Genomic DNA, 27792 nt, shown 5'->3' on the forward strand with positions numbered 1-27792 from the left:
ATGGAGTCGGCGCTGCTGCCCTCGGCCGTGCTACTGCTGCTGCTCCCGCTGCTGCCGTCCGCCCGCACCGCTCCCGGTGGGTGTTTCGGGCCGGACCCTTCTGCCTGTCACCCCTGCTCCTCGAGCCGGACCCCGCTGCCTGACTTCCTCCTTCCTCGGCCAGAGCCCCGGCCCTCCCATGGACGGGATCCTCTACTAGCTTTTCCAGGCCCTGGGCAGGACTCCGAACTAGCCTCGCTGGGCCGGAGCCCATAGCCAGCCTGGGGAGCACCGAGAGGGCGCTCCGAGCTCCCCGGGTCCCAGTTCCCAGGCTAGGTTGTGCCGTACCGGGTGACCTCGCCTGTTGTCGGTTTCCCCTGTGCTGATGATGCCCCCTCCAGCTGCCCGGGTCGTGTGGCCCGGCCTGGAGGAGCGGCTCTTTCCGCAGGTGCGGGATCACTTCAGCTTCGAGACCTGCGGCAACGAGACCTTCCCGCAGCGGTACCTGGTGTCGGGTAGGTCTCGTGGGTGCTGTGGCTTCGGGCTGGATTCCTTTCTGTTTAAGTTTTAACTGCCTCTGTTCCGATGTAAAGCAGGAGCTAGAGCACTGGGCAGCCAAGAATCAGTGTTAGCCACGGGCCAACCCTGTATGAGCCAGGCATTCCCCAGCATTGTCTATATCCTCCTTTCCTTTTTAATCCACTTTTTACAAAGGCATGTACTTATAGAACAAGGCGGCCTGGCTTTAAATTGAGAGTAGGCTTAGACTGCATATTAGAAAGGAATTCTTTCCTGTGAGGGTGGGGGAGGCCCTGGCACAGGTTATGTAGAGGAGCTGTGGCTACCCCATCCCTAGAGGTGTCCAAGGCCAGGTTGGACAGGGTTTGGAGCACCCTGGGATAGTGGAAGGTGCACCTGCCCGTGGCAGAGGGGTGGAACTGGATGAGCTTTAAGGTCCTTTCCAGCACAAACCAATCTGGAATTCACTCCTTGCCTTCTGTTCTGGCTGTGTGGTGCAAAGGGGAATGTGGGGACTAATCTCTCTGGAGCAAGAGTAGACTAGAAGCAGGAACTGTGTTAAGCTTGCACCAGAGCTGGCTCTGTGTGTGTGTCTTCAGTTGACGCCAGCATCTCTTACAAGTGCATGTAATCGAGTGTTCTGAATGTGTTAGGAAAAACAAATAGTGACTGAAATGTTGCGCTCTGTACTGATCATTTTTAGGAGTAAAATGCAAACCACTAATCCAGCCCTCTTGGGTTAGTGGTTTGCATTATTTAAACTTGTGCAACTGTAGATAGCTTAATCCATGTGAAACAATGAGCACTGCCAACAAGGAGCCAGCGTGTCTCATTTTTGGGTCACTGACAGTAAAAGAGAAAAGGCCTTTTTAAACAGCACATGACTAAAAATGCAGCAATTTTCATAACCAGTGTCACATGTTTTTCAACCCTGCCTATGCAGAGGAGTTGGGGAGCAAATTGCAGGGAGAGAGGAAAGGTGGACTTGGGAATAGCAACAGACGTGAGCACTGCGCAGCTTTGTACCCACCTGCTGCTGCCTCCCAGCTGCATTGGGGTCTTCAGATGCTCCAGCTTGCCTGCTGCTCTGCAGCTTGTTTAGCACCTGTGCCAAGTTGTGTGTTTCACCAGGCATGAATTCATTCATCAGTTCAACCCAAAGATATGCATACACCACTGAATTTTGAGAGCATACCCAAGGCTGCAGTTTCACTAATTAGATGGCCCTTTCTGAACAGAGTGTTGGAATTACATGGTTTGAAGCATTGTGCAACTTCTACTTGTTTTCTTTTGAAGCATTATGTTTTATCTGTGAGTCCTGGGCAGAGCTGAATAGGATTTGTGAGGAGTAAAATATTATCTGGTAAATATTACCAGTTCTGGTAAATATTACCAGTTCTGCTGGTTTATAAAGAGTTTCTTACTCAAAATTCCTGTGATTCCATTTCCCTGTGCTGTTTTTTTGTGCAATATGAGGCTTTTCAGATTATCATCAAGAAAACAAAAACTAATTTTGCAACAGGGAATATGATACTCCTGAGTTTAGCTAGCAATTCCCCAGGATTTCAATCAAAAAACAAGTACCTTTCTAAGGAGCCCATCTGGCTTGGTTTTGGCTCCTGTGATGGTTGTTTACTCCAGGAGCCATGAAGCACATGAGGAGAAGAGCCAGAGGAAAGAGAACACAGAGCACTCCAGTTACCTGCCCAGTATCCAAAGCAAATGCATCATAGTCAGTTGGCCTCTTTGTTAATGAAGAGGAGCAGTTTCACTAATGAGAGGTTTCAAATCCCATTTCAAGCCAAATCTGGCTTTGTCAGTTGTGTGCTGAGAATGAGAATTTAATTTGGGCCTCTCTGTTCATGGAAACAGTCTCATGTGACAGCAACATCCATGGGACAGCTGTTGTGCAGGGTCTCTTTGGGTGATGTGTTGAAATCAACACTTAACTGATGGTCTGAGGTTTGTCATCGAAGAAAACTATTTATTATCCCTCCTAATTCCTGCGCAGTTTATCACTAAGCTAAAATCAAATGTTTGTTAAAGTCAGCAAGCACTAGAGCAACTGTTTGTTAGATAAGCCAGTGTTAGCATCAGAGCTCAGCTTGTCCTGCCAGACTCAATTTGCATTCAGTTATAAAGTGATCTGAGGATGAAGCACATTATCTTCATATATCATCATATATATACACACACACATATGCATGTGTGTTACATATATAACATGTATCAGCATATCCTGGGCTCCTCCCCACAGTGTGGGCAGCAGGTGTGTGCGGGGATTCTGTCCCTCTGCTCAGGTAGAGGAAGGCAGTTCTACCGGGACCCCACTGGTAGAACTGCCTCCAGGCGCAGGGACCTCAACACAAGAAGGATGTAGAGCTGCTGGAGTGAGTTCAGAGGAAGCCCCAGTGATGATCTGAGAGCTTGTGTAGCAGAGCATCTCACCCTCTTCCAAGAGCTTATCTGTCGTTTGTTAGCCAGTCAGATAATTCAAACACGACAAGCTGTGTTAGTGTGAGTGTTTTGGGCCCATAGGTTAACACTGGTCTGGTATTTCCCAAACGCCAATAGGTACCTTACTGTTGACATGAGATCTGACAACATAAGCTGGATTTTGACTGACTGATAGCCGTTCACTTTATAACTATAAAAGTCACCAGAAACTTTCACAAAGCAGAAATCTGCTATAGATTCTGCTTCACAAAGCAGAAATCTGCTAAAATATATATATTTTCTGGAAATATGTGGAGTTCCTCCTGTGAGCTGGGACATCTGCTTCGCAGTTACTCCCCAGGGGTTGAGTGAACCCTTCTCTACATTATCACCATTTCAGTGGTAAATTACATTTGACTTCTAATCAATACTATTTCTTTTGCCTGTTTTAATACAGATACCTTGATACAGTGCATTGTTCTATGGTTTACTGTTATCGACTAGTAGTTCTTTAGTTTTATATACTGTGTAGTGAGTAGTTCTGGTTAAGATCTTTTGTCTGTTATCTCTTGTCTGTTTAATAAATAATTCACTTTTATAAGTAGATCCAATTTGCTGTCATTAGAACTGTGAGCCAGAGTGATTCCTTAAATTTAAAATGTTGCCAAAATTTGAGGCTAAGGCAGGCCTTGTCTGAAGCTTTCCCTTGTCTCGTGACAGCTGGAGCCCCTCTGCTCTGGAGACAGGTTGGGAGAGTGGGTTTGTTCAGCTTGGAGAAGAAAAGGCTCTGGGCAAATTTTATTGCGGCCTTCCAGTGCTTACAGAACATTTGTGAAAAAACGGGGGGGTAGCTTTTTGCCAAAGCCAGTAGTGATAGGACAAGGAGCAATGGTTTGCAGTTGACAGATGGTGAATTTGGATTGGATATAAGGAAGACATTCTTCCCTGTGGGAGTGGGGAGACCCTGGCACAGGCTGCCCAGAGAAGCTGTGGCTTCCCCATCCCTGGAAATGTTCAAGGCCAGATTGCACAGGACTTGGAGCAGCTTGGTCTAGTTGGAGGTGTCTTTGCCCGTGGCAGGGGGCTTGAACTGGATGATCTCTGATGGTCCTCCCCAGCTCAAACCATCCTATGATATGTAATTTACAACTTTATACCTCACAGCAGGTGTATCAGATAGACGTAGGCAATTCCCTAATGTCAGTTTACTGTGAAAATTTAGCTGTGCAAATGTTTTGGAGTGAGTTGGGCTCAAAAGGGTATATAAATGGGAAATCGCTCTTTTAGGGGGCAGCTGTCTGCAAACGACTTGCAGAACTTGAGATTTTAGGTATTTTTCAGGCAGAAGTGAAATTTTCAGGCCATGTAGTGATCTTATGGAAGCTCTTATTTATCCCCACCCAAATGAGCGATTTCTGGAGCCTGGCCTTCCTAACACTTTGTGTCCCAGATCAGGTCTCAGGAATCAGCCTGTTCACGGAGTTCTTCCTTGTTAACCTCCTACCCAAAATCAAAAATTGACTCATTTCATGCACATATTCTTTGTTGTGTTTTGGGGGATATTATGTGTTTTTTGTGGGTTTTGGGTTTTTTTATTTTAATTTTTAATTTCTTTCTTTCAATTGCCTCAGCAAAGTTCTGGAAGAAAGGATTTGGACCCATCTTTTTCTATACTGGCAATGAAGGTGACATCTGGACTTTTGCTCAGAACTCTGACTTCATATTTGAGTTAGCAGAGGAACAGCAAGCACTTGTCATTTTTGCTGAACATGTGAGTATTTTAGTAATGCATTCTTTAGAGTCCTCTTCTGTTCAGTGTTACCAAATTCAGCTTTCTGCAGGTCTGGAACAGTGGTACCATTTCTTCCTGTGGAGCTGAGTCAGACCTGCTATAATCTTTCTCCCCATAACAGCAGATCTTCTTTTTGTAATCGTGGCTTTTGAGTAATTTTTTACTATACCTCCCAGCACTCCAGGATACAGACTGCTGTTTCAGTACAGCCTATGCCATGAATGATTTGCGTTTGTAAGTTGTTTCTACAGGCCTTAAACTCCATGTTGGAGTAGAGAGATACTTGGTTTGGATAATATTTAATCTCTCTACCCTGCAAAGTCCCAAGCCAACTTTTTCCACACTACTAAATCTACTATCTGTCATCTTAGGCATGAAGAGATTATCCTGTTCCCTTTTGTAGCTGGGAATTTCAGGAGAGATACACGTGCTGAGAACCCACTTGGCACCCACTGAAGCAGCTGTAATGTCCTGGCCATCCACTCCATGATCTGTCCTGAAAGTTTCTGTGTATGGTGCAGGAGACAAGGCACTTCCTCAGTTATGGACAAGTTAGAGGACGTCTCATACTGTGATCTCTTCATATTAGTGCACACTTAGCCCAGCTCTATAGTGAAAGTAGAGAAGACCCGTAGCAGCGTTGCCATAGTGTATCTCTTTCATTTCAGAGGTACTATGGGAAGTCTCTTCCCTTTGGAATTGAGTCAACACAGTTGAAGAAGACTGCTCTGCTCACCGTGGAACAAGCCCTTGCTGACTATGCAGTGCTCATTACTGAGCTTAAGCAGCAGTTTGGTGCTGCAGACTGCCCTGTCATTGCTTTCGGAGGCAGGTAAGTATTGTGTGGACTCCTTCCCTTCTCTGCATCCTTTTCCAGCCAGAGTTATGTTGCTGTAGATCTCTTTTGCTCTCAAGAAACTTCTCAAGGCAGAGCTTTAAGCTATCCTTTTGAGAGCAGATGTGCCTGTGCCTCAGCTCCCATGAGCTCATAACCAGGTCCCACTCTTCTTTCCCATCAGGAATTAGTCTCCATTTGTGGTTGCTTTGGAGAAGCTCCCCTAACTGGATGTTTCTAAGCTTCTTCGATGTCTGAATCATCCAAAGCTGCAGAAAAAAAATAGCTTGGAAAGGGTAAAGGGAAAATAGCAGCATTGCCAGTCATAAGCAATGTGATGGTGTGCCAAAACCTGAGAAAACAAGCACTAATGGGGTCCCTCAATCTGCTTTCACGAGGTGTTAGCTACAATGAACCTCACCTGAAATGTTTCTACACTAATGCGTACAGCATAAGGAACAAACAAGAGGAGCTCAAAGCTTAGACCCAAGCCCAGAAATTTGGCACCGATAGCAAAAGTGAAGTCTGGTAGGACAAGTCCTGTGACTGGAGTGCCCTGTTGGATGGTTACAGGCTCTTCAGGAGGGATAGGGCAGAAGAGGTGAGGCAATGTCATTGTACGTAGTGGAAGGGATAGAATGTCTGGAGCTCATAGTTGGCAATGGCACAGTTGAAAGCCCCTGGGTAAGAATCAAAGGACAAATAAATAATGCAGATGTCACTGCGGGAGTCTACTTTGGATCTCCCAGACAGGATGATGATACAAGCAAATGATTCTTCAAGAAACTAAGGATGCTTTCAAGTCAACTTCCCTTGTCCTTAGGGGGGCTTCAGCTTGCCAGAAATCAGTTGGGAGAATCACACAGTACACCCTAGGCCGGGAGATGCCCTGAAAAACCCAGATGACAACTTTATGGCACAGTTCTTAAAGGAGCAGAATTGGAAAGATACCCTTCTTGATCTCCTGCTTGGCAACAGAGAGGATTTTGTGAAGAAAGTGGGGGTTGACAGCTGTTCTGGCCACTGCAACCATAAAGCCATCAAGTTTAAAATCTCTTTTGACAGGAGGAAAAGTACCAGCAAAACCTCAACTCTGGCCATGAGGAGAGACTTCAGTAGACTTCAGGCTGCTCAGGGAATTATTGAGTAAAGTCCCCTAGGAAAATTTTTGTAGGTGATGGGGTCCATCTGTGTTGGTTACTTTTTAAATATCACGTGTTAAGGGCAAAGGAGTAGCAATTCCCAAATGTTGAAAGTCAGGCAGGTGAGGCAGAAGACCAGCTTGGCTGAACAGGGATCTTCTCTTGGAAATAAGATGAAAAAGGAGGTTGTATGCCCAGTGGAAGCAAGGTCAGGTGACATGAGAAGAATACAGAAACAGTGCTCCCCCCTATAGGGAGAAAATTCATGTGATTAAAGCTTAATTTGAGTTGAAACTGCCAAAACTGGGGAACGATAAAAATAGTTTTTTAAGTACACTAATTGTGAAAGGCAATGTAGAAATAACATTGGCCTGTTCCAGGATGAGGATGGTCACCTCACAAACAGGGACAGAAACAAGGCAGAGGTGTTTATTGCATTCTTTGCCTATGTCTTCACCATGGCTGGCAGACCAAAAGAGCCCCAATGTCTTGAGCTGGAGGACCATGAATGCAAGAATAATCAGCTCCTTCTTGACCCTGAACATGTGCAGGATCTGCTGCTCCATCTGGATCCCTACAAATCTCTGAAGTCTGTTGGGATTCATCCAAGAATCCTCAAAGACCTGCTGATGTCATTGCAAAACCTGTCTTGATGATTTTTGAGCAAGCTTGGGAATCCAGAGAGGTTCCAGCTGACTGGAAGCTGGCAAACATTGTCCCAGTTTTCAAGAAGGGCAGGAAGGAGGACCCTGCAAACTACAGGCCTGCCAGTTTCACTTCAGTGCTGGTAGAATCTGAGAAGATAATGGTAAATATTATTCTGGGAGATATTGAAAAACCACCTGGACAGCAATGCAGTCATTGGTCGCAGCTAGCTTCAGGAGGGGAAAGTCCTGCATGTTGAACCTGATTTCTTTCTATGATGGGGTAACCCACCTGGTTTATCTAGGAGAGCCAGTAAATGTCATTATTTTGGACTTCAGCAAATCTTTTGATGCTATCTCTTTTAAAGATTTTTTCTGGGCAAAATGTCCAGCATATGGTGGGTGAGCAACTGGCTCACTGGTTGGCACAAAGAGTTACAGTGTCTGGGGTAACACCAGGCTGGTGTCCAGTCACTGGTGGGATTCTGCAGGGTTCCATCCTCAGCCCTCTTCTCTTCTACATCTTTATTAAGGACCTGGATGCAGGACTTGAAGGAATACTAAGTCAGTTTGCCAACAGCACTAAACTGGGAAGAGCCATTGACTCCCTTGAAGGCAGGGAGGCCCTGCAGAGAGACCTCAGTAAGTCAGAGAGATGGACCAACTGTATGAAGTTTCCCAGCAAGTGCTTGGTTTTTCACCTAGGATGGGGCAACACTGGCTTTGTGTATGGAGTGGGGAATGAGAGGCTGGAGAGCAGCTATGGGAAGGGACTCGGGGGTCCGATGGCATATTGGATGTGAGTCAATAGTGCCCTGGCAGCCAGGAGGGCCAACCGTGTCCTAGGGGGCATCATTGCTGGCTAAGTCAGGGTGGCAGTTATCCCACTGTGCTCTGCACTGAGGTGGCGTCACCTTGTTTAGGGTAACCACAATGTAAATATGTAAATACATTAAGCTATTAGAGAGTGTCCAAAGGAGGGCCATGAAGATAGGGAAGGGTCTGAAGGGGAGGCCTTAAGAGGAGTGACTAAGATCACTAGGTTTGTTCAGCCTGGAGGAAACTGAGGGAAAACCTCACTGCCCTCTTCAGTATCCTGTGGAGGGATAGCACTGATCTCTTCACTCATGACCAGTGACAGGACTCAAGGAAACAGCACGAATCTGTGTCAAGGGAGGTTTAGATTGGATATCAAGAAAATGTTTTTCACCCAGAGAGTGTTTGAACACTGGAACAGGATCCCCAGGGAAGTGGTCATACACCAAGCCTGTTGGAGTTCGAGAAGAATGTGAACAACACTCCCAGGCACAGGGTGGGATACTTGGAGTGTCCTGCATAGGGCCAGGAGTTAGGCTTAGTGATCATGATGGGTCTCTTTCAGCTCAGCATATTCTATAACTATGAAAATGAGAAATTCCTCCTGCAGGATCAGGACATTTTACATTGGAAACACAGGAAACTAATAATTGATAAAATATTCTTTCAAGGGGCCACACAGCTTTTTATTAAACACAGCCTCTAACAGCATCCAGCCATTTTCATTGTAGGTCTTTTCATAATTCTGCTCTGCTGCTCTTTGGTTCCTTGCAGCAGTCCTTTCCCAGAGTGCTCACTATGCTGCAGCTGGGTGGATGTGATGTCCTTGTTTCTTGATGGATCCCCTCTCTTGCAGTAGAGGGGTGCTTCCCTCCAAAAGTCTTCTAGAAGTGCAGGGCTTTGAATTCAATTGCAGTGAGCTAAAAAGCATTTGGCATGATAGTTGTCATTAAGCCTTCAGCTCGTTGCGGGGTGGTGACAGAACTGTTGATCTCACGGAGGTTTTTACTGTGATTATCAGGACAGTAGCTAGAGTAGGAAGGCCCAGAAGCTGTCCTGGGATAGGAAGATGGGAGAGGGATTCATCAAAACCTCCTAGCTGGCTGCATGTTAGACTGCAGCTCTCTGTGTGTAATTGAGGGCACAGTCTGCAGCAGCCCTGAACACAGTAAACCCAAATGAAGAACACTGAAATATGGCAGTGCTGGAGAAGCACAGCATTTCCTGGGAGAGAAAAAACAGACCACTTCTGGTGCTTATAACTGTGCCAAATAAACTGAAATTACTTGCAGGAGGTTTCAGGTAATGCCAGTCTCCAGGGCTAGAGAAATGCAAATTGCTTTACACATGAGTGTTGTGGGAACGGTATTTACTGAATCACTTGAGGTGGTACAGAGGGAGATTAAGTGCTTTTAAACTTGGAGTTAGACCAGGTTTAATCTGTGTTTTGGGGATGTCATTTGCCACCCCCAGTGGACTCAGAGGAACTCTGCAACCATCAGCAAATTAATGACTTCTGTCATCCTGGGTCTATCTAGAAGCTTTTGATCCATGTGTAGATTCTTGCCCTGGCACTGAAGCTACCAAGGTAGCTTTGACTTTTCTTGTTACATTTGTTAACTTTTCCCCTTCCCTGTTTTTGTGCTGATCAACTACGCAGCTGTTATTTGGGGTGCCCAGGGAGAATAGCCTTCACTTTCCAGGAGTCGAGCATGTTCTGCCATGTTCATGGACACCTTTTGCCAAAACCCTGGCAAAGTTCTGACTAGTTCTAACTAGTTCTTGTCATTCTGTATGCAAAATGTACAGTGTGTCTTCTCTCTCTGAACAGTGAGTGCTTCACTGAAACCCTGCTTTGCTCTGCTGTGAAGCTATTGGGACATGCTCAGGATGATGCAAAGTTAAATACTGAGGCAGGATTTATGTTTGTCTACAGAAGCAAACTGAGCTGCTGTGTTCCTGCCAGAGCTGGTGTGAGCATTTGGGGAAAGGCCAGTAAGAGCACTGTGTGCTGGTCATTGGCCATAACTGGATCAACATGAGGATGAGGCACAAAGCATCACATGTATCCATGAACATCATGCATATCACGGAGCATGTGTGAAAACATGAGGCATCACAGATATTCATGAGCTTATTGTTACCTTGGTTTAGGTGAGCCTGTAAATGTTGGCCTGAACTTCTGAGTTACTACAAGTTGTCTGTTAAAGGAAATAACTCTTGTCTCTCTTTGGTAGCTATGGAGGAATGCTGAGTGCTTACCTGAGGATGAAATACCCAAATGTCGTGGCTGGAGCATTAGCTGCCAGTGCTCCTCTCCTGTCTGTGGCTGGGCTTGGAGACCCCACCCAGTTCTTCAGGGATGTCACAGCAGTAAGTAGCATCTCTTTTCAGGAGCAATATTTTCTTCCTTTAGGAATGCTGTTTCTTTTTTCTTTTCTAGGTGTTTAAATAGATATCTGTCCTCACAGCATCACTGCTAAGCAGGGAGTGCAATTAAATGGTAACCTGAAAGGAAAAGCAGTGGCTGCAGCATGGCCGAGTGCTGCCTCTGCTTGGGCAGCTCAGAGTTCAAAGGTGCTGCTCCAAGAAGCACAACTCCATGCCATTACCTTTAGTACCACTAAGAATTGACTTTCCCTTTTCTAGTGGCTTGACTGTATTACAGTCTGAAATTTTTCCCGTGTGCCTGGCTGAACGCCTTTTGGATAATATATTTTTCAAATCCTCTCCCAAAATGCTGTATTGGTACCAATGATTCACAGCATCTCCTTAGTCCAAGGTGATTGCATTTCAGTGAAGAACTTGGAAATCTTCATTTCATAACTAAAAATATGCAAGGTGTCTCGGGATCACTTAAACTAAAATTTAAATGTGGCTTTTGCAGTTTAAGGCCATGAAAAGTTGGTGTTAGGACTGACTTTATCTTATAAGGAAAGAAATGTACTAGCTGGTTGTACTGAAATCTTGTGATGGTGTCTGTTCTGCCTCTTTTTTGATATAAATTTCTAGATCTGGGTGACACAGATCGCTAGTCTGAGCTATCTTTGTTGTCCCTCAGTTGGAACTGAGGTCTGTGCCTGGTGCAGGAGCCAATGAGCACACAGAGCTGAGACCTTTCATGCTTTTCTGCCCAGAAGTATTGCTAGGCTATAGTTCATTGAGCTGGCACCTCTCTTTGGGGCCTTTGAAGGCTTCTGTACAAGTTACAACAAACAAGTTGCTCAGAACTTGTTTCACTAGTCAACTCATGCTTTTCTGCATGTTCTCCAGTCAGTGTCAGTTCACTATACCAGGGTGGTCTGACATTAGCATGTGAGATGTCTCAGGGGTGAATTTTACCTTGCGGCTTAGTCTTAGGTTACCTTCGGGCCACCTTAGCATTCTTCTCCCCATCCCTCTGGTCTGGAGGTGATTAATCTTTGTTGACACATTCTTGTGTTACTTTGCTGTTGTTCTCCACTTTAAGGACCACACCTGTGTATGTAACTTAAGGTCTCTTTGTTCTTCTTTATATACACGAACAACTTGTTTCTATGCAGAGACTTACAAAACAGATAGCTTTACCAGTAAGTATAAAGAAGAGACTATTAAAATAAACACATTTTAAACTCCTAAGTGCAGAAAAGAATAATAGACATCTTGTCTTAGAGTTATACATTTTCAAACAAAAAATGTAATGCCATTTTGTGTGGAAAAATTCACAGTGCCAGAGGTTTATGTCCAAAAAGGAGACAGAGGAGTCCTGTAATTTTATTCGAATAAAGGGAGAGGCCATGAGGCATTTCCCATGGGGTCTTTCAGATGGTTTGAGAATGCAATCCCCTTTCTATCCTAATTTCCTGGATGCATCACCCTCTTCCTTTCCCCATTGGCTGAGGTACTTGGAAGGTACAGACTTCCTGAATCACCTACTCTGTCCCCCTTTTCTGTGCACCCTTCCTTTTTTTTTTTCTTTTATATAGCAAAACACTGTTCATAATTCTATTAAGCCTTTGTTCTTTTTATGAAAGTTCAGGAATTTAACATGGCCTTGGCTGAGCAATGGCCCATGTCAATTAGTAACATTTTCTAGAACTGGTAGTTTCTTCTGTTACTTCACTATCTATAAGTCCCTGGCCCTATCTACAAGCAGATTAACAGTCTGTTTGTAAAGACACATTCATCTAATTCCTTTCAATTTAGTCAGCTAACAGGCCCTGCAGTGGGAATTTCCTTTCAGCATCCTTGTCTTGCTTCAGCTGTAAATATGCTGGGAGTCATTACATACCCTCAAACTTAGGGTGTGAAAAAATCTTTCCAACTAATTTTAAAATCTTTTCATGTGAAAAAACTTTCCAACTAATTTAAAAATCTGTTTTCTCTGCAGTAGTAAGTCAAGCTCTGGGCTGAGCTCTTAAGCAAGCACTATGTGGTTTCAAAGTACTCCCTTCCATCTTCAGTGTGGAGGTTGCTCTGATTTGCAATTTATGCATCTGAAATCTGATTGTTCTTCTTGCTGAGAACACCTATGAGAGCTGTTAATCCCAATGAAGGCACATGGAATGACTGCAATTCCTCCTGCCTCTGCTAAGCTGAGCTGTTTCTGGTCTGTAAGGGTCCTCATGCCAGGCAGTGCTTGGCAGCAGCCTAGCAGTGCCTAGAGGAGAGCTCAGCCATCACAGCAGCCAGAGCAGACCTACTCCTCTGTCCCAGGCTAAACTATTCCCACACTCCAGTTAGAGCCATTAGCAGGTGAAGATCAATAAGCACATCCAGAAGGATTTTTGGAACTCCTAAAGGGATGCCCAGGTAAACAGTGAAAAACTCTAAAATTATTTATTTAAACATAATTATCCAACAAAGGCAGAATTAGGAAGAAAAGAAAGGTGCCAAATCTATTTTTTAACTGAGGGTGGGTCTTTATAAGAAAAATGCCTAGCTAGTGAATTGTGGTTACTTACCTTGCTCTAGCAGGGTAAAGAGACCTCAGAAGAGCCCTAATAATTCTTCTCGTTACAAAACACTGGTTGCCAGCAGACCTAATCTGCCTTACAGCTTGAGAGAGGAGAAAGAGCTTGAGTTCTTTGCGCCTTCAATCACAGAAACAACTTCATCCACCATAACCAGTCACAGCTCTTCAAACCTAACTTGAAGTGCTTTTTCAGGATCAGTAATGGTTTTCTTAAGAAAAAGGACATGGTCATTTGGCAGGCCACTAGCAGGCTTAAGAAGAAAAGCAGATCTTGGTCTTGTACTTCCAATGCATAACTGACTTCTCCTATGGCTCCTTCTCACAGGCAAAGTGCGGTTTCAAGGACTCTGCTCTGTGTTTAAAACCAACAAAACCCTTATGACTCTTGCAGCCTGCCTCTCTCTCTGAGGCATGCCGCATATTCTCTTGCTGCTTCATGTTCAGCCTGATGCTCCATGAAGGGCAGAGTGTTCTGACAGGTCATCCCAGCCAGACCTGGTGACACAGCTGCTGCTTGGCCTGAGCTGTCCAGTGTGGCTTCTGCAGAGACATGCTGGCTCTCTGAAAGAAAAGGCAGAAGCACTGGTGTCACTGCTTATGGAAATGCAAATGAGGTGCTGAGCAGCGGGCCAATAACCCCTGTCATTTTCTGATCTTTCTGGCAGTTCTTTGTGTTGCAGCCTCTTAAGTATCTCCTGTGGGAAACTGTCATCTCATATCTTTTCTGTCCCTTCAGGATTTTCAGAAGTCCAGCCTAGGCTGTGTCACAGCTGTCCGTAAAGCCTTCCAGCAGATCAAGGACCTGTGCCTGAGTGGAGGTAAGAAGGGAGCCCTGCAGATGGCTCCCAAGGGCAGCCAGCATTCCCAGACATGGGGGGAAAATGCTGATACTGCTTTACCTCAGCTAGTTGTTCAGATGAGTCAGTGCAGATGCCCATACAGCTTCCTCTTTCTGCTTGTACAATTTATATTTTTCTTTTATTAACAGTTTCAGTTAGCATTAAAATTGGTAACCAATACTGAAACATAAGTGTGGTGTTACATTTTATTTAAAATAAATATTTATCTCTGTCTCACCCCTCAAAAATGTACCGTTTATTCCAAGCCTGTGATCCTCCCCTGAAGTATCATGAATCTGTAATCCCATTGGCCAAAGTCTTATTCCACGCTCACCTTGAATCTCCCTGTTAAGCTGTGCAAGGGAGACCAGGCTCTCTTTTGGCCTTTTTCTCCCTAGGCCCTTCCCTTCCCAGCACCTTCCCTTCCCTTCCCAGAACCTAACCTTCCCTTCCCAGAACCTTCCCTTCCCAGAACCTTCCCAGAACCTTCCTTTCCCTTCCCAGAACCTTCCTTTCCCTTCCCAGAACCTTCCCAAACCTTCCCTTCCTGGAACCTTCCCTTCCCTATGCGTGTGGTGCCCGTACCCTGAGCACCCATGGTTCTTCTTCCCCTGCCTCCCTCCCCTCCCACCACCCCACTGCCCTGTCTCTCCTTGCAGTAGACCAGCCATCACTTGTGCTGTTGTCCTTGTCCCTAGAGTGGATGTAGGTTGCTAAACACCACCCAGTGCAGCAGCAGCAGGGGCAAGAGACCTTAAATCACTAAAATAAATATACTTGAAATGTTTAGTTTTTTAAAAATCTCTCCCTGTAGTTAAAGTCCTGCCTTGATGTGTGTGGGAGTCAGCATAGGAGGTTCTTGCGTGCTGTTGGGACTCCTCTTTCCTAAAGACTGTCCTCAGAGTGTGAAATGTCCCTTTCCCTGGTCCTGGTGTGGGGTTTTTGGGAAGGGGAGAGGCAATGTGAGGTCAGTGCTTCTGCTGGATTCCTCCTTGCTCAAGGCAAGCTGCTACTCCCCCCTTCTGTAATAGCTACACGCCTGTCCAGACCCCATCCAAGGCAGATCCAGCCTTTCTCAGCTGGCTGTTTCGGGAGTGGGGGCAGGGGAAAGGTGTTGGCTCCATGCACAGAGCTTCCCATGCTCCCCTTGCAGTGTTGTCTCCTATGTTACTCGTGTCCCCCCACCACCCCAGAGCCCCCCCTCACCCAGCACTCTGATGGGCCCGGGGTGGGAGAGCACAACTGTCCATCAATAAAGGGAAGCTGAAGCATTTGAAGAAAAAAAAAAAAAAAAAAACCACAAAACTAGGGAGAAAAGAGCCAAAAGAGAGCCTGGTCTCCCTTGTACAGCTTAACAGGGAGATTCAAGGTGGGTGTGGAATAAGACTTTGGCCAATGGGATTACAGATACATTATACTCAGAGGAGGATCACAGGCTTGGAATAAACGGTACATTTTTGAGGGGTGAGACAGAGCATACCATTTAAATAAAATGTAACACCACAGTTCACCCTTCTTTTTGTTAGAAAGAAAAGATGAAGAGAAAAATGACAATTAACAATTTAGAAATGAAGCAGTAATTACACTGTTTTGCAGCATAGAAATAAATAAATTGCAGTGAGGATTATGTTTTAAACAGTCCATATGACTTGATGTTTGCCTTTGGTGGTAAGTATTGTTCAGTTCTGAAAGGGTGCTAAATAATAGTTTGGTGGGGAGTAACCTTTTTTATTTTTCTGGAATAGTTAGGGGATTGGTAAAAGGCAAGGTACAGTTACTTTAACACAGCACAAAGATAAAATGAGCATTTATTGTAATAAACAGGTTATGTGGGTCCATATTGCAGATTTTAAACGAATTTAAAGCATGGGTGAGTTCTTAAAGGGCTTCAGCCTTTGGCACTAAGCTTATATGAAAGTTTTGGGATTGGCCTTTTCAGCGTGACTGGCCTAATGGTATCACTTTTTCCAATTGGCTTTTCAGACCACCACAGCCACCCCTTTTAGGCTGAGGCGCCAACTTCTGCTGCCTGTCTCAGGGACAGGGAATCACCTGGAGCCCCCTGGACTCCAGGCAGGTTTGCAGCCTCAGATTCTCACCCTTTGATCTGAGCTTTACTGATTCTTTCACTTTCCAACTGGTTTAACCCAGAAGACCCCTTGGTTTTAGGTCTTTAAAAGAAAAACAAAAAGAAAAAAAGGAAATTTGGCTTCAGCTACTACCTATGCTCAGGGAGCATTCACCACAAAAACCATCAAAATACTTTCCCAGACACCATTTTAGGTTGTCAGTCACCCTCAGAACCTACTGAGGACAGCATAAACCCAACAGCAATTTTGATTCGGCAGTCTAATACTATCTGAACACTCACTGTTAAAGAGACAATCGAAAACTGCTTCTCATTGGATCTACCTTTGTGACCTGACAGGCCTCTGCTTTCTAAAACTGAAAACAGGACAATCTGCAATATGAACACACATTTAAACTAGAAAAGCATAATTGTAAAAACTACTTCATGGGGACAGGAGGGAAATGGAGAGAAGACAGGTATTGGATAAGAATGATAAAAAGGTTAGAGGGTTTTAGGATAAAAGTTCTAGCTGACGAGCTCTTTTCAGCTCAAGTGGATAGGGATTGGGAATTGGGGAGGTTTTGGGGAGCCAGGGACTCTGCAAAAGAAAAATCCTTTCAGGGTACCCTGCGCCTTCGAGCGGTTTGCTCCCAGTGAACTACCCAAAATAAGGAAAAAAGGGGTATGGATTGCAGAGAAGAATATTATCCTGCTCTTGGAGTAATAGGGGAAGGAGATCATAAAGTAGAATTTTCAATTCAATTAAACATACAAGGCTGTTAAAACTGGTATTACAAAATTACTTAAGCTTTGGGTTTTGGTTTCTTAGCTTCTTCTCCTTCCAGCTCCTACCCTGTGGGATTTGGAAGGCGGAAGGTAGGAACTAGGAGTTGGGGAGGGGGGGTTGGTTCATGAGAGACAGGGAAGGGGCAGAGTATGGGGGAGAAAAAGCAGGAAGAAAGGGATTTTAGGGAGGAGAAGTAGAAGATGGTGCCGTGCCATGTGGCTGGAGCAATCTTGGCTGATACATGGTCATGGCTATGTTGGATCTCTAGGCCATTCAGCCACAGCACACATGGTGGTAGCCATGTTGAGGCTTAGCCATGTGGTTGCTGTGCCGGGCTTAGCAGGACAGAGTGGATTCCCAGGAATTTGTTTAGGGGAAGGTGGGTTAGGGATGGAATTAGGAAGAAGGAACAGTGACGAGGGGAGAGAGTAAGACTGAGGAAGGAGGTCACAGAACTGACGAAAGCAGTTTTGGGGAATATGGGGCTCAGGCAAAGCTGAAATCTGCTTCCTCATCTGGTGGCTCCCCTGCAGAAACTGGTGGGCTTTGGTGCCTTCTTTCACCGCTGCTGTGGTCCAGGGCTCAGGCTTGGCAGTCTGCACGGCCCGTCCGCTCCAGGCAGGGGGCGGCAGGCTCGGCCCTGCTGCCACAGCGACCAAGTGGCAGGCAGGGTGCACTCCACGGGCCAGGGCCGTGCTGGCTGATGGTGCTGGGATGGTGGCATGGTGTCTCACGGCGCCTGTGCGTGGTGGTGGCGGGGCCACGACTGCAGCCCGGCGTAGCCACCCCACAGTGCCAGAGGTGGAGCTGAAGTGGTGTTCTGCGGGGTTCCGCGCTGTGCCCGTGGGGTGGTGGAGGTCCATTTTCATCTTAGGGTTGTTGGTGCTCGAGCCTCACGTTGGGTGCCACTGTTGCCATTCGTTTGTGGTCCCTGGGAAGTCCCCTGGGGACCCCTGAGCCGTATGTTCACTGGTAACAGCAGGCAGGCAAGCAGACTCCACGCAGCTTCTGAGGGTGCTAATTTGATGAGGTTTTATTGGGGGTCCCACCCCCGGAGCAGCATGGTTTCTGAAGGAGAAGGGGGAAAGGGGGAGAGAGGGAGAGCCTGGGGAGAAAAGAGCCAAAAGAGAGCCTGGTCTCCCTCCCTCGCATAGCTTAACAGGGAGATTCAATGTGGGCATGGAATAAGACTTTGGCCAATGGGACTACAGATACATGATACTTCAGGGGAGGATGACAGGCTTGGAATAAACGGTACATTTTTGAAGGGTGAGACAGAGCATACCATTTAAATAAAATGTAACACCACACATAAGTAGCTCTGTGGAGCTTTGCACAGTGTTAATGAAACCATTCTTTTGCACCAAAGTGCAAAACCACTTGCAGGTAAAAACCGCTTGCATAGTATTTACAGTTAGTAAAGCCATATGTTTCACCAGATACTTGTCCTTAATATCCACACCATGAAGAGCTGTTCTGGTGGGTATGAGAGCTGCCTGGCTCAGCTCACTGGACAGATCTGAGAAATAAGTGGAGGGCAGTCTAGGTCCTGAAGCAATCATCTAAGTCCCTTCCATCTCTATTCTTGGACAGTTAGGATAGAAGACCTGGTGAAGACCTCTGCAATGGCTCCCAGATGCAATGGGCTGATGCAGCATCTCCTGGAAGCTGTATGTGGTGTTGGGACAGATGTAGTGGCTTCTGGGTCTGTCTTGAGCCTTGGTCTGTCATGCTGTGTGTCAGGAGCTGTGTCCCTCCCAGCTGCTGCTGGTCCTGGGACTGCCAGAGTAGCCCAGGGGATCAAAATGCCATTTTAGCTTTGGGTAACAGCAAGAAGAATGTTACTGTTAACCAGTCAAGCTCTTCGAGCTCTGCCTGGGGCAATGCTTCCTGCAGCTGGGTGTAAGGTGGTCATATTTAAGGCTTCAGCCCTCAAGTGTGTATCCAGAGTCAGGTCCCAGGCCATGGGTTTCCAAGCAAAAGCAGCCATGCTGTAGTGGTCAGCTGTAGAACAGGATGGGGACAGGATCTGTGACTCCAAAATGTAGAGGATGAAAATGAAGGGAGCAGCTTTCTGCAGCAGAAAAGCAAAGGTGTATGGGTACATCTTGAAGGAATGTCTTTAAAGATGTATGTCTGACTCCAGCTGACCTCTGCATCCCACTGATGTTTGAAGGCATGTCTTGAGATCTTGAGAATCTTGAGAATCCTTTGTGAGGACTGTTCTCATCTGGTAGTTCTTACTGCAGATGCACTCTCCTCCCAGGAAGCTGCACTTTATTTTCTTAGGTTTTTTTTTTTCCCTGGGGGTGGTGGTGGTGTTTGTTTTTTTGGGATTGGGTTTTTTCTTTTTTTAAAAAAAAATTTTAGTTGTTTTTTTTCTTCCCTCTGCCAGTTTTTCTAGTTTTTGAATTTCATTGGGTCCTAAATGTTGTACCTTGCTCTCCTGCATGAGAGCTTGCCTGGGGAGCCTGCCTTGTGGGACACAGCAGCCCGGCCAGGGAAAGGGCCTGCAGGCATGAGCAGGAGCAGCCATCAGGGCACGGGAGAGGACAGGCTGTACCAAGCTGTTCTGCTTACTGTTTCAGCTGGGACCAGTTCTGTCCTGGCAGGTGCTGATTCCTCCAGGCTCCCCAGGGAGCTCCATGAGGGGCAGAGCTTGGGCTCTGGGCCACACAAGGTTGTGACACTGCTCAGGGAAGCTATGCCTGAATGTTCTGTTAATGTGTGTAAATTTAGATGCAATGTGTCCTTTCCACTAAAAACCTCATCTTATATTACAGCATCTTACTCCTGAGTGAAACGAGATGCTGAAGCTTGGTATTACTTTCCTCTGTTGAAGTTTGCGTCTTTTATTTTCCTTTCTTTTGCAGCCTATGATGAGATCAGCAGCAAAATGGCCACATGCAATAAGATCTCTAACAAGGAGGATGTTTACCAGCTGTTTGGTTTTGCTAGAAATGCCTTCACCATGATGGCCATGATGGACTATCCATACAAAACCAACTTCACGGGTGACCTCCCTGCCAATCCAGTGAAGGTGAGGACACTGGTGTGAGTGGGTGACTGGAGCTTAGGACACTGTCAGGCAGACACCATTGGTGTTGGTCACAGGGTGACAGGGTGTTGGTCACAGGGTGACAGGGTGACCAGTAGTGGTGGATGTTGCAGCCCTTCCAGTCTGACACTAAATCTACACAATTGAAACTTCTCTGTGATGGTGACTGCTGAGAGGTTTGCTGGAGTCACTCCTATTCTGCTCTGCCTTTACCTTGGACACAAACACCTGTGCAAGCTTGTTGACTTCAGCTTTTAAGTACTAAAAACTCGTAGCTTTAAAAAAAAGAAAAAAAGTAGTTCTGTTGTAGCCCATCTCAACATGCTTTCAGAGATGTATTTTTCTTGGTGGGTAAGGTTGAAGATGTGAAAATCAGGCTCTTTTGAAAGTATTGCTCAGGAAGCTGACATATCTCAGGTATAATGCAGAAAAATACCTGCTGCTATGGGGGCTGGGAAACGGGTGAACTTTCAAGAGAATCACAGATGGCAAAGTGTAGGAAAAGGGCCAAGTTCTCAGGGGTTTACAAAGACCTCTAAGACACCAACTGCTTTTGAAAGGTACCAGCTTTGATCCCAGATCACCAGAGGCTGTTGCAATTCTTGGTGTCTTCTGGTGTGTTGTCAAGCCCATGGGACTTCTTTGCCTCTGGCTTTGTGGCATTTAGGGTTCTTGTCCTACCTGGAGCACATTGTGCAAGAGGTTTCACAGGCTCTGCTGCACTGGAACTCTGGATGTGCTGCCTCTGGCTCCACCAGGCATCCAGTTTCCTCCTAGGGTCTGTTTAATGACCTCTAAAATGGAAATAATTAGTCTGCACATTCCCCCCAATCCCGGAAAAGGGCATTAAAATATTCTGATTGTAGGAGGAACTGTTGTGTATCACTGTGGCTCCTCCATAGCTCCCTAACTTGGTGAAGGAAGTGTCTGCCTTTTTCCTGTCTCCTTGCTTCTATGTATTTTGTTGCTACAGGGGAAGAAGCTAAAAACGTCCAGACCTCTTGCATTAGGCCTTTGGAAAACTACTGAACCATAACATATGTAAATAATAATTTTAATTAATCTTCCAGCTTAGCCCTTCCATAAAGCAACTGGTAACTGTTCTGTCTGCCATTTGCCTGTAATGTGTCTTACCCAGGTTGGCTGTGAACAAATTATTGCCCATAAAGACCCAATTGAAGGCTTGTCTGCTCTTGTTGGTGAGTTAATATTATCAGTTTGATCTTTTATGTACTACCACGTGTTCTAGAAGCACCTGTCAGTAGACCTGTCACATTGCTGTGTCAGGGGAGCTAGTATGACTCTGATCGCTCTCTGGGACATTTTGCCTCCTGTTGATTTTGTCTGTTGGGACGTCTCACAGTGGCCCATAGCCTCATTCTCTCACCTTTCCCAACTTATTCTTGTCATGTTTCTCAGGCATTGAAGCCCCGTAGCCTGTTGTCTGTCCATGAGATGTGGACTTCTGAGATACTTAGTTCTTTTCTAGAGATTTACCCATACTCTGGCTCCAGCAGTCATGGGCTCAGTGCACATTCACTGAAGGAAGTTTTCTGGTCTCCTTGTTGAGAACAAGTCCTGTGGTCTTAATCCAGGGGCAAGGCAATCTTAAATACATCTTGTGTACACACATATACATTTATCTGTGTGAGCACTTATTTTGTCAGCCAGCAGTGTTTGTAAGGAAATTATTAACAGAGATAGAATTCAAAGAACTTTTGAAGAGTTCCTCATAAAATCTCTCAAGTTGCTTATTAAAAATGAGTTCTACCTTGGTCATTACTCAGAAAAACAGGTTCTGAGTGGCACCAAAAAAAAAATTAAGGAATTCTAACAAATTTAATGCAATTTAGTATGCCTGGGAGCCAATTTTTTTTTTCCAAGTGATGTACGTGCTCCAAGTCAGAAATATACCAATCCTTAATCGCTGCTAAAGATATTTGGCTGGCAGCTAGAAGCTTTCTTAACACACTAATATCTTGACAAACACTGTGAGATCTACTGAATGTATTCACATGCTACTTCTTCTGTGAGGAAGAGTGGGAGTCTTGTTTCTTTGAGCTGAATAAGCCAAGGGTGGATTTCTTCCTCCCAGTTCTAGGGGTGCACCTCATGCCTCTCCCTGTCTCCCCAGCTGCATTCACTTGGTGGAGTTTAATCATACAAGAGGAATGATCCGCCAGAACTTTAGGCAGGGGACTGGCTTTCCTCCATACTTGACCCTCTGTGTCATACAGGAAAACACTTTTTTCTACATGTGCTTCACCAGCCCACCTCCTGCCAGGTAGAGTGTAGTGCCATGGGCTGTGATGCTGAACTGGCAACAGGTGAATGGGGACAATGTGAATGGAAATACTGATTGCTTCCAGGGCAATAATATTCCATCTCCTTAATGTGAATCCATTCCTCTACCTGCAGAGAACCAGACTAGCACTTATCTATCATATCATGTCTCAAGTGGTATTGCTGTCACATCAGGTTTGCTTGGTTCATGATAAAGGAGACTAGTGTCCCAACATGTCTTTGAAAATCACAGGGCTCAGGTTGCCAGAGTTTTGATCCACATGTAGCAATCAGAGCTTCAAAAGAAATTGAATAAAATACCACAATGGCATGGCTTGGAAGGTGTTTTCTTCTTGGAAAATCAGAGGAGTAAGCTGAGCAAGATGCCACAGGGACCTGCACTACTGAGCATAGCTGAAGCCCTGCCTGCTATCCAGGCTTTTAACCCATTACAAAGGAAATTGTCTAAACAGGACAATATTGCATTGAACTGGGGACAGTAACCAAGTTTGTGTTGTCTGAAGGAATTTGTCAGCCCTATGTAAAAGCTCTGCCATGAAGCTGGATTTTAACCTTGCACAGTTCCAGGCTCTGTGAGTTCTGTCCCATCCTTGCACACTCATGCAACCATTGGCTTGGTTTTGGCCATGTAGTTTGATGTGGGAGATGATGGGTGAGACAGCAGTTACTGACTGGTTTTGTGCTGTGTTCCCACCTGGCAGGGGTGTTCTACAACTCCTCTGGTTTGGCACAGTGTTATAACATATACCAGCTGTACCAGTCCTGTGCTGACCCCACGGGCTGTGGCATCGGTTCAGATGCAGAGGCTTGGGACTACCAGGTAAGAGGTTAGAGACCTCAGCAGGTTTCAGCTGCTGTCCTGTCTATGCCCCTGCCCCATGGCAGCTCTTGTGCTTCTCTTAGGCTTGCACCGAGATCAACTTAACATTTAACAGTAACAACGTGACAGACATGTTCCCTGAGATGCCCTTCACAGAAGCCATGCGTGAGCAGTACTGTTGGAACAAGTGGCGTGTGAGGCCGCGAGCACACTGGCTGCGGACAAACTTTTGGGGGGAAGGTGAGTTGTGCTGATTGCTTGTCCCTTTGTGTTACCCTGTAGCTGTCTCCGTTTCCCTCTGTCCAGCTAAACCCCATGAAGACAGGCACAGCACACTAATGAGTCCTGGCAGAAAGTCACAGCCTTGTGCTGACTTGAGCCAAACAGACCTTTCTGTATCTCTTTGGTAGAGAAGAGGATAACATAAAAACTACGAGTAATTTGTTCAATTATTTGATGTTTTCTGTTATTGGCATGTTTGCTGCCGTAGCCAAACACATTTGGATAACTGGGCAGGAAGGAGACCTCTCAATTATGAATTCTCTGAATTTCAGACCTGAAAAGTGCAAGCAACATCATTTTTTCAAACGGAGACTTGGACCCATGGGCTGGAGGTGGGGTAAGCATGTGCATTCCTGTACCCTGAGCACAGAGCAGCCTTTGCAGGTGACATACTGCTCTCCCTCCCTTTCAGAGCAGCACTGGCAATTCAGTTTTAACATGAGTTTCTGTGAGCACCTGTTTCATGATGAACCACTGAGGGCTTTCGGGACACTACACTGAGTAGTGTCCATCAGCCAGGAATACTGATGGAACAAATGTGGCTTCACTGGTGCAGACACGGCAGGACCTTCCTTACCCCACACCCAGGGTCTAAACCACAACCTGATGTGTTTCTGTGTTCACACGCAGTTTCAGTGATGCCGGCCACGTGCTCCTGGCTCTCTCTAGTCTTAGCACACTTGGTGAGACCAGGTGGATGCTATGAGCAGCGACACAAACTAGATGTTTTGTCTTAGATTCAACAAAACCTCAGAGTGCTGTCAGTGTCCAGTCTAAAATTTAAAAACCCAGGACTGGATTTTGTGTTAGTTGAGCTCCTGATTGAATACAGAAGCTCAGTGTTTTAGGCTGGCTTGGAATCCCACGAGGAACAGGCTGCTTAGGGTGCATGGGTCCAAAGGAGACCTAACTTCCTGTACTGTACAATACAGTACCTGTACTGGAATCAGCTGAAAGTTCCCACTTGTGGAAAACATTCCCTTCATTTGGGACAGGTGATCTGCTTCATTCAGACTGTTAGCTGTGGATACCAGCTGTACCAAGGATGTCTTCCCATGCTTTTCCTCAGTCTTGCCCAGATCATGTTCTAGTTTTCAGAACTCATGTCCAGTTCTTCCCAGTAACTTGGTGAGAACTGATCTTTGCTCCTTCTCCTCCCAGATAAACAGCAGTCTCAGCCCTTCACTGATTGCACTTACCATTAAAGGAGGTGCCCATCACCTTGATCTCCGGTAAGTACCAAACTTTCCTTTGCCTAGCAAAATCCTGATTCCCTGGGTATCTGATCTCAGCAAGCCACAGCCCAAACAACCACGAGATATTTTAGAATCACAGAATCATAGAGTTGTTGAGGTTGGAAAAGATCTCTAAGATGAACCCAACATTACCACCATGTTCACCACTAAACTATGTCCTCGAGTGTCTCATCTTCAAGTTTTTGAATGCTTCCAGGGATGGTGAATTCAACACTTCCCTGGGCAGTCTGTTCCATTACTTTGCAAACCCTTCCAAGAAGAAAATTTCCCTGTTCTCCAATCTTAAGATCTCCTGGTTCAACTTGAGGCTGTTTCCTCTTGTCCTGTCCCTTGTTACCTGAGAGCAGAGCCTGACCCCCACTGGGCTACAATCTCCTGTCAGGGAGTGGTAAAGAGCGAGATGGTCGCCCCTGAGCCTCCTTTTCTCCAGGCTGAGACCCCCAGCTCCCTCAGCCATTCCCAGTGCTCCAGACCTTTCTCCAGCTCCATTCCCTTCCCTAGACATGCTCTATCCCTTCCATGTTTTATTTGTCAAGGGGGACCTAAAACTGACCTCAGGATTTGAAGTGTGGCCTCACCAGCACCTAGCACAGGGCAAGTACCTAAAGAGGATGGGTACAAGGCTATTGCAGCCCAATGTAGAAGAGTGATCTTCCCCAGAACAGGGCTCTTTCAGCCTCCAGGGATGCTGAGCTGTGCAGAACTTGGCACTCAGCTCACCTACTGTCATTAGATCATGTTCTTGCGCAGGGGTTGGCACAAGTGTGAGACAGCCTGCAGCAATCAGTCACATGAAGTAGTCCAGTGCCATCTGGCGTAGGCTATCTGCCTTTAGGCCTGGAGCAGAGGGACCAGCAGCCAGCAAGGGCAAGCTTGGGCCCGCTGCCCAACTGTACTGGAGATCAGACACTGCACCCTGGTTTCCAGGGCACACATGTGAAGCACAAACCAGTCAATCTCTGTTCTTAAAATCGCAGACTCTGCCTGTACAGGAGGCAAGTACCAACTGTCCAGTAACTGACACTGCTCTACTTTCCTCTGCTTTTTAGGGGACACAACCCAGCTGACCCCCCATCTGTCACAGAGGTGCGCAAGCTTGAAGCCAGGATCATCAGCAGCTGGGTGAAATCTGCAGGCATGGAGCAGCTGCAGGAGCAGCACGCAGGAGCTGCAGCAGGCAGCCAGCCCTGAGCCCTTCCATCCCTGCAGCCCATGTGTGCAGCTACCACAGGACACAGCAGCCTGCTGCACTGGTTCTACTGCACTGGCTGGGACACTATTCTCTCCTCTGCCATGATGGTGGGAACTCCCTTTTCCAAAGTGTTCCACTTACACCTCATTGAGCATGAAAAGAAATACAAAAGGCCAAATCACTGACAGAAGCCAAAACCACATTTTCTGGTCTCCATACTTGCCTGCTCAGAATGAGTGCTGTTACAAAGGGCAGCAAAAAGCATGCCTGGAAGGTCGAAGAACCATCACAGCCCTGAACAGGATGGTTGTATGAAGCACCTTAAGGTTGAAAATAAACTATTTTTTGAAAAAAGGAAATACTAGAGGGTTAGTAGAAAAGCAGAGGTATAATTATGACTGACACAGGGTCACGGTGAGCTCCACTAGTGACCAGTTATCTAAATCAGACTATCAGTCTTAGCCAGAGCTGTGGAGTGAGGCTGTTTTAGTTTTAGCTTGTCAAAGAGATTCCAGTTGTTGAGATGAAGATTTACACTGTTGTCACTCAAGGGCTGTGTATTGGTGACCAGTAGAGTACACTTCCACTGAGACATCTTCAGAGCTTTTTTTAATCAATTACAAGTATATTAAAGTCTGTAATATAGAAGTTTATTAAAGGGTGTGATATAATTTCATGGCTTGGTAGTATAACCAAAGAAGATAAAAAAGGTTCCTTCTCACCTTCCCCCCCAGGTGAATCTTTGCCCACGAACAGGTGCTACTAGGCAGACTAAAGCACCAATAATTACTAGCACAACTGCCAAAATACTAATTCCTGGTAACTGGCTGCCTCAGTTGGTTTTACTTTACAGTGATTTTATGAGTTAGTGGAGAGGTTTCCTGAGTTCCCAGAGGTTTTCACTGTTTGTGCAGCACAGTCACAGTAGTGCTTGGTGTCATTTTCTGCACTGCTGGGCCCTCCCTGGTCACAGCAGGACTGGTTCCCAGAGCCATTGCTGGTGTTTCACAATATTTGGGTGCTGAGATCTGTTTCAACCACCTATGCCCTGTTCTTAACAAAAGACCAAAGCTTCTGGTCCTTCCAGCCAGGGATGCTGAGGAGAGCAGGAACAGATGGATCTGCTGATCAGCTTTCTCAGATACGTGTAAATGAAGGACAACTTGGAAGACTGGATTAGTCAAAATGCAGTCCCTACAAAAGTCACTCTAAGACTACCAGTGGCACTACATCCTCAGCTCGACCTGAATCCTCTCTGTTCATGCTGATGAAAACCTCCATGGGTCCTGCTTAGAGCTACCCCTGTTCTTTTTGCTCCTGCTCAAGTCAGGCTTTGGCTTTGTTGCTGCTATATAAAGTATGCCTTACTAAAGTGGTCATCCTCTCTTGGGCTCAGAGCCTGCAACTTTTCTGAATTCAGATTTGCTATATCCCAGCCCTTATTCAGGATTAACACATTAGGGAAAAAAAAAGGAGAGACCAAGGATTGCATCCTGCTTTTATTTCCCTTCAAACAGCACCTTTCACACCCTTAAGCAGGTACCCAGTGATCATCAGCCCAGCAATGTATGAACACAGCCAAGTTCAGGGTCAAGTGTTTCAGGAAGTCACTGCAAGTCATCGCAGTCACCAGGGCTGGGTTTGTGCTTTGAAGAGAAAGGAGGCCTGGGTGTCTCCTGACTTTCTAGAAGGACAAGTTTTTTAATCCCCTTCTCTTGGACTATACTGAGGTCTTATTTTCCTTTTACAGACAGTTCTTATTCCAAAGGAGTACACATAGTTTGATTGATATGGAAGGATAAACTAAAGGCTTTCAGATGCCATGGCAAAGAGATAATACACGTGGGCATCCAAGGACAGATGAGCAGCACCATAAAAGAAATCATGGCAGAAGTCTGAAGCCAGTGCCACCAACATCCATAATGTTTTGAATCCTTTGGCAAGCAAGCATGGGAGGTAAAAAGAAAACCCTGCTGTGTGGTGCTGTCTGAGCTGAAGGGAAGAGCCCCAAAGCACCACTCTTGAGCATCATGGGAATGCTGCTCCTGGTTGAATTTCAGGGCCAC

At 45.9% G+C, this 27792-nt stretch overlaps 1 protein-coding gene across 1 annotated transcript; it reads left to right on the forward strand.

Moving 5' to 3' along the window:
- On the forward strand, positions 1-26397 carry DPP7 (dipeptidyl peptidase 7). The gene is made up of 13 exons (XM_005423770.2): positions 1-76; positions 381-494; positions 4566-4705; positions 5395-5558; positions 10401-10536; positions 13854-13935; positions 19688-19854; positions 21011-21071; positions 22878-22996; positions 23080-23236; positions 23551-23615; positions 24440-24510; positions 25584-26397. Exons 1-13 carry the CDS (start codon positions 1-3, stop codon positions 25723-25725), a joined length of 1494 nt encoding a protein of 497 aa, XP_005423827.1. The 3' UTR covers positions 25726-26397.
- The last annotated feature ends 1395 nt before the right edge of the window (positions 26398-27792 follow it).

The sequence above is a fragment of the Geospiza fortis genome, unplaced genomic scaffold, assembly GCF_000277835.1.
Source record: "Geospiza fortis unplaced genomic scaffold, GeoFor_1.0 scaffold85, whole genome shotgun sequence".
Taxonomy (NCBI): Eukaryota; Metazoa; Chordata; class Aves; order Passeriformes; family Thraupidae; genus Geospiza; species Geospiza fortis.